This window comes from Crocodylus porosus, unplaced genomic scaffold (assembly GCF_001723895.1).
Source record: "Crocodylus porosus isolate Cpor-Errol unplaced genomic scaffold, CroPor_comp1, whole genome shotgun sequence".
NCBI lineage: Eukaryota > Metazoa > Chordata > Crocodylia > Crocodylidae > Crocodylus > Crocodylus porosus.
In genome coordinates this window covers 107498444-107505672 of record NW_017728918.1, presented here as the reverse complement: position 1 = coordinate 107505672, position 7229 = coordinate 107498444, and the positions used below count along the sequence as shown (strand labels likewise).

General features: G+C 42.7%; 1 protein-coding gene across 1 annotated transcript; it reads right to left on the bottom strand.

Moving 5' to 3' along the window:
- Positions 1 to 767: 767 nt before the first annotated feature.
- Positions 768 to 5120, bottom strand: RPS12 (ribosomal protein S12). The gene is made up of 6 exons (XM_019538072.1): positions 5063 to 5120; positions 4913 to 4959; positions 4557 to 4673; positions 2654 to 2756; positions 1800 to 1901; positions 768 to 863 (listed from the first exon to the last, which is right to left on the bottom strand). The coding sequence occupies exons 2-6, from the start codon at positions 4924 to 4926 to the stop codon at positions 801 to 803; spliced, it is 399 nt and encodes a 132-aa protein (XP_019393617.1). The 5' UTR covers positions 4927 to 4959; positions 5063 to 5120; the 3' UTR covers positions 768 to 800.
- Between the last annotated feature and the right edge of the window lie 2109 nt (positions 5121 to 7229).

Here is a 7229-nt window from a genome sequence, read left to right as displayed (position 1 = left end):
AACTCCCTCTACTATAATTTAGCACAATATAGGCATTAGAACTTCCTACTCAACTCAAATATCCAGTACCTTCTCCACACATTAACCAAAACACTACCAAATCAGGGTGATGTTTAACTGCACATTTCACATAAGACAGCAAAGAATCATGATCAAGAGGACAAAAATTACTTGAGAATCTATTTATAATGGAGCCACTTAAGAATATTTTTGCTGTACTTCTCGATCCAAAGCCTAGATCTGTCCACATCTAAAGCCCATGTTCAAACTGGAACAAACACAAAACTCTTGCCCCTCTACACACAGTGATTCCAAAATCCAAATTATTCTTCATGTTTGGTGTGAAAAAGCATGCAAACCCACTTCAACCCAAAGTCTTATTTACTTCATACCAGTAATTTGAGTTTCCAAAAGTGGGGAAAATGCATTTAAAATGTAGCCAGTGGTAATCAATACAAGAAAAATACTATGCAAGTTTGTGCTACATCTCAGAAAAAATTGGGTAACAATTTAGGCACTTCACTTGTTTCAGTCAAAGGGGCCAAATTTTCATTATAGATGCAATATTTTCTGAATTCTTCCCTCAGTCCAAAGCAACAGCTAAGACATCCCTACAACATGCAATTTTTAAATGGATACTGTTGGCAGAATTAAAATTTCCAAAAAAATTGCAGGTGAAAAAAAAAAAAAAAAGTTTATGAATGTGTTTTTTGCAGCTCACATGAAGATCACAGATGCCCATCCATCAAAAATGAAGAACCATACACTTATCAATCTGAAAAACGTTTTTATTTTTTAGTTCATTTTTTGCATTTGAAGTACTCTTCGATGACGTCTTTGGCCTGAGATTCCTTGCCATAGTCCTATAAACACAAAATTAACAACATACAAACCATTAAAAAAGTAAACACTTGTTCAGAATTACTATATCTGGTTTACACTAATTATTCATTAAACCCCATCCCCCCCACACCCAAAATAACCTAAATATACCCCCATTGTCAGCAAAAGGCAGTAGCGCTGTGTTCCCATGATGGTATTATATTCCCTGAGCAAATTCAAAGCTGGAATACTGTTTTTCCTCTCTCCTCTGTTCCCTGATAAATACTTAACAGTGATGGCTATTAGATTTAATTGAAGTACAAGACCACTTGTTATTTATCATGCCTGAGCTAACCTTAAAATAAAATTAAAATAAGTGAAACACTTTTCACAGAAACCATTACAAGCTTTGCAATTAATAAAGAGAAAAATGTTTGAAATGTCATTACCCTTCTACTGTAAAGAAGTGTAGCCATTTTCAGGGACCTCAAAGACTAGCAAATCTTTAAGGCTCGTACTGTGGCTTTATTATTGCCAGTGTAATTGTAAATAGTTCTGCAGAACACAGTCAAGTTAAGCAGACATAATTTACTGGCATTTGCAATTTAAAAAAACTGCCCCCCCCAAACACCAAGTGTTTTTCTCCAATAAATGATGGTATTAAATTAGTTTTATGATCCAACTGATATTATTTTGGAAAATGCATTCAATTATTCCAAACCTGAGAAAAATTTTATTGAGCTTCTATTATAAATCAGCAGTCAAAGATTAAAATTTAAAGCTGAAGAAGTGAATCCTATTACTAAAGCCTATACTAGTAAGTTATAAAAAGAATCTCATATGCCTAATTTACAACAGGAAGCATTAATTTATTTTTGGCAGACAGGAAGTTTCACGGCTACAACGGGCTTCCAAAGTGGCAACCCCCACGCCATTTTAGTTACATTATACAATTCTGAAACTAATGGTTATCTTACTTTGACAACCACACAACTGCAGCCCACTACTTTGCGGGGTTTTCCTTCTCTGTCAATTTTGCAGAGACCTACCCACTCGCCCAATTTCTTGTTGTCATCAACCTGTTGAAGACATTGCACAAGTTAGAAAAAAGGCACTTTTCTTGACACATCAGAACAGAATTAAAAGCTGCTGTACACTCAGAAATAGTGGGTAACGTTTGTGGCTGCTTTCCTCACAATTATCAGTAGAGGGAGCCAAACTATCATCATCGTACAGCCAGAACATGAAGGTGACTAATTTTACAATAAAAATGGTGTTTAAAAAAAAAAGTGTTTCTGCCTAATGAAATCCCTCTCATAGACAGAAGTGACAATAAAATAATTCTGATATACAAAATAAATATTTTATGTAAAACATTTCTCAATTCTTCCTTTTTTGCCATTTACTTTACATATGGTCTTGCACTATCAGTCTGTGCTGTTCACATAGCAGGAGGGCACTGTTATTACAGTAAGAATGGTTTTGATTAAGTAGAGAAAGGTAGTTAACTGCATAAATCTGAAGTCAGGCAGAAGGCAGAATAGATCTGTACCTTGTAGACTAACTAAATCAGAAATGCATAACTGTTTTTAAAGTAGCTTACTTCAAATACACAGCACCAGAACATTTATGGCACCGCATGGTCTTGGTGGCCACAAAGTAAAAACCAAAGAAATATTCTACAAGCAATTTATAATTTCATTCAAACTCAACTCCCCAGTTACAATCAAAGTCAGCTATCAAACTGAATGCTTTTGTTAAATTTTATTGCAAAGTACAAACACATCCAAGTATAACTACCTCAACATTTGCACCCAAAATTGATACTCACTTTTATCAAGTTGATTTGGTGTTCTGCACAAAGTGCTTCAACCAGCTTCACGTACATTGGTTCATCACAGTTTGACGCAAGAACGCAAAGGTGGGCTTGGCGTCTAAAACAGAAATATTGATAGAACTTAATACTGTACTTACTATTCCTATCAAATCACAAATTAAAATATTTAATTAAAATTATAATAAAAGTGTATTCTGACATTTCTGAAACACTTAGACTTTGCTTGTAAGAGAATTATCATGAATAAGTTATTGTCAACTTCAACCCGAACCTCAAGTTAAAAAAAAATGCATGGATCTGGATAAATCCGGCACATAGCCTATTCATTTCAATTAGGGAGCTGTCACAGGAGGGTGGGGGCACGCCCTATAAAGGAGGTGCAATCTCTCCTGATTGTCCCCACTGAAAAAAAATGGACATTAGGAGGATCAAAGCCATTAGACCCAGCCCTGATTCCAGCAGATGAAGCAACATCCTCCACCAGGACACCATTATGGGCAACACTGGGATGGGACAGGCCCTTAGCTAAAATTTTTCTAAAGAATACTTACTGGTATCATAACCCTATGGCACACAGAACCCATGTTTTTATTCAATGTGTTACATTAGCAAGCTAGGTAGCATCAAAAGCAAAAGTCCTTGCTTTAGAGATGGCTGACCTATAATACAGGTGTTACAGGTGGCACGGGCAGCCGGTGTGGCATGCAGCAGGTGGGGGGAGGTGACAGGCAGCAGTGACAGATAGGGGAGAAAACAGAAAGCAACGCAGCAAATTAAGCAGGGATCAGAAAGCAGGGTCAGATTGGGCATGGGCAGGAGGATTGGATCAGAATACTACATGAGGGCACAGGGCTCATAAGTGGCATGCCTACCAAACAGGCTGAGAAATTTTAATTCCAAATTGTGTGTCCCTCCTTCCCTTAATTTCTCACCATCTTTGCTGGCCTAGGGCCTTAACTTACAGGTTTGTCAGACTATTGCTCTCACTCATAGAATGAGTGAAGGGGTATCCGACATTTTGAAAAGTCATCATTCAAACACTGTAAGTGCCATTTGCGTCTGGAAAGCTAGTAAGCCTACAACTGTTAGTAAGTTACTTACACCATGCCCTTCTCTACCTCTCCTTGTAAACCAAGAATGTGCATATATACATTATTTGGTACCCCAGAAATTCTAGGTTTCCATTTTATGTTGTCTTGATCTACCATAACACTTACTATACGGAAATTCACCAAATAAAAACAATTTAAAAAGCTAAAAACTACCAGAGAGCTACCGACAGCTCTGCCTACCCTGAAACACTTAATTTAAGCATATCTTGTCTCGAACTGAAGGTAGACTACTTGGCCCCAAACCAGATAATCCCAAAGGACACACTGCTACTTTCTAATCATGTTCAAAGGTACTTGTAGTAGGGGCCTACCCAGGCAAGAGCTATATAAACTTGGAGCCCTTTCAAAAGAAGGTTTTTAAATGGGCAGCAGCTGGTGCTGGCACATTTTAATTACTGCATGTGAATGACTTAAATGAAGCCCGAGCACTGTAACCTCAACCGTGAAGATAGCACTTCTCTTCTGAAGAAGTTGCAAGGGGCTGTGCAGAGTCCACTTGGAGGAACTGGAGCAGCGTATACCTGGATTTCTTAAGACGCCAAACACTGGTGCTGCTCCCTTCCTTCTTCCAGGAGATCTTTGCTTTTATGCACCCCAGTTATACATCCCCCACCCTCCCATATCCTGCATCAAATCTATCATCCATGGGTCACACCTGGTGAAACCAGTTTTAACAGCTCTGCAGCACTAGAACAAAAGCAGTAAGCACCCCCACTTTCAACCATGACCTGGCCGCATGACTAGCCCCCCCATGAGGGCAGCATCCATCTGCAGACAGCACTCACTTGTCTAAGGCTTTGGCGGCCTCACGAATGCCCCGCGCCAGGCCATCGTGGATCAGTGCGGTCTTCAGCACTTCTTGCAGGGCAGTGTTGACGTCCATTACACCTCCAGCAGTAATGCTGCGCAGGCAGGTGGCTTACACATACACATCCATCTCCTCTCCCCTCCCCCCATTATCTTCCCCCTCCTTGAGCGCGACTCCATGTGCTTAGTTAAGGGGGGGGGCCCAGCATCCCCCTAAAACCACCTCCCCCCCACCGCCCCGCAGCATTCCAGCCGCGCATGCGCAGCCCGCGGCCACGAGGCGGAAACTCCCGGGCAGCGGGGGCTGCCTCGCGCGCCCCCCCGCGGCCCTCACCCTTCCTCGGCCATGGTTGGTGGGGGTCGCTCCCGCCCGGCTGGTCGCTGAAAAATAAGACACAGACGGACCCGGTAAGCCTCACAGGCGCCGCCGCGCGCCAACTCGCCTCCCCACCTCACCCCGGCCCAGCCACCACGCGCCGCTCACCCCGCCGCGAAAGTCACCAGTGAAAGAGGGGGGCGGAGCTTCACCCGCGCGCCTTTAAGGACGCGAGGACCTCAGCGCGCGGCACAGCTGCCCTCCCCACTGCCTGATCCGCCGCGCACCGGCAGGCACAGTGGAAGGGGCGGGGCCTCCTTCTCCCCTGCCCCGCCCCGCCTCTCCCCTCTGCTTGCTCCACCCCCTAGTCATTAGAGTTCCCAGCCGCTTTCTCAGCCTCGTTTCCGTGCCGCCGGGCGCCCCCAAGCGGGGAGGGCTGTTTGGAGGGGTGGGGAGGAACAAACCCTGCCCCCGAGTTGACAGCTGGCGGGCTGGGTGTGCGCATGCGCCTTGCTGCGGTAACGACGGGGCGTGTGCAGCGGGGGGGAGGGGTGTAGTGGCAAAGACCCGTTTTTTCTAACTATTTTGTTGGTATAATTGTTGATGTCACTAGACATAACCCTAATAACTCAAAAAGATAGAAGACCACGAGCGTCGAAAAAGTCCTTCTGCTCCAGGCTCAGACAAGCCAACCCCTCCCCCCCTTGCCCAACCTTTGTAACCCTTTCTATGGTGCCTGCAATCTCCTATCCTTCTGGAAAGCAGGCGAACTAAAACTATTGTCTGTAAAATGCAAGAGCACCGCTCGAAAAAAGAAAGAAAGGGGAGGAAGAAGGAGGCCAGCTGATAAAAAAATCACTGACAGTAAAACTGACCAAGATATAAAATCCTGCTGTTGCAAAGTTAAGTGCACAGGATTTAAAACAATACAGTCTCCCTGTGCCTTTTACTTAAGCTCAAATAAAATCTGTCTACTTCTCCCCCCAGTGTATTTATTTGACACGATGCACACCGGGCAACAAACCCAATTGTTGCCTCTCTCGGGCACCTTATGCCGGCAACAGTTTTTGGCGCCCAATGTGGGGCTCGAAGCTAACATTTTGCCATGCCCGGATCCCTCCTGGAGTCGACGACTTGCAGCAACAACCGACGCCCAGCGCGCACCGGTGGTTTCATCGGGGGCCTCAGCAGAGATGAAGTTTGATCGACCCCAAAAAACGCAACGGTACAATGCACTCTAATAATAAAGAAGCAATCGTAAGCAACGGTGTGAAACCGGTCCCTCAAATAAAATAAAATAAGCTCAGCAGTCTGAGCATTGCCTGTTAAGACCTGGGGACGCCCAGTGTCTCCCTGTAAGACCTAGGGATGCCCAGTGTCTCCCTGGAGTATAGACAAAAACAAAGTACAGTTGACAAAACACAATATACACCCTTAAAATGCATTCTGACTAATTAGAAACTGTTTAAGTCAGATTTAATGACTAAAAATAATCTTAAAAAGTTCCATACAGTAGCCTCAATATCAACTACAGAATCAATAAAAATAGCCTCCGAAAGAGTCAATTAACTACAATACAATCCTCCAATTACTCCTATTTTGTCAGCAAACGAATAAACAGAATAAACATTTGTATGCACAATTGTTTATGACTTTACGAAATAAGACAAATATTTTGCAAAAGTGTAATTTAACTCCAACAAGATCAGTAGTTGTCAGTGTTAAGTCTCAACATTCCCCCCCAACCACTATAATGCCAGAGTCGGCGTCCCCTTCGGCTTTAACACCTCCACCATATAAAGATCAGATGCCCCTGATTCCAAAGATTCCTCCCTCAGTGAAATATTATCCTTTACTTACTAAAACTATAATAGCCCGGCCTAGGGCAGATAAACGTGCAGCCCAGACCATGCAAGTATACACCCATGTACCTTTTAACCCAGTGAACCTGGCGGCTTTTAAAGCACAGGCTGAAAAATTTTCAACTAGCCCGAGTAAGTTTATCTCTGTCTTTAAAAGATGTTTAGCTAGTCACAAACCTAATTGAAACGATTATAATATCCTTATGCAAACCTTATTATCTGAAGTAAAACAAAATCAAATTATTTTCAAAGCAAGGGAGAAAACACAGCCGAGGCATGAAAAAAATCCTGTCAATGTTCCTGGTCCGGCAGATATAGTTCCCCTAGCAGACCCTAAATAAAACCCTAACAATCCTATAAATCATACCCGTCTTACCTCTTACAAAGAACTGCTTATGCATAGACTCAGACACTCGGCTGTCCGACATAATAATTAAGCAAAGCCGTATAAAATAGTACAAGAGCCAAAAAAA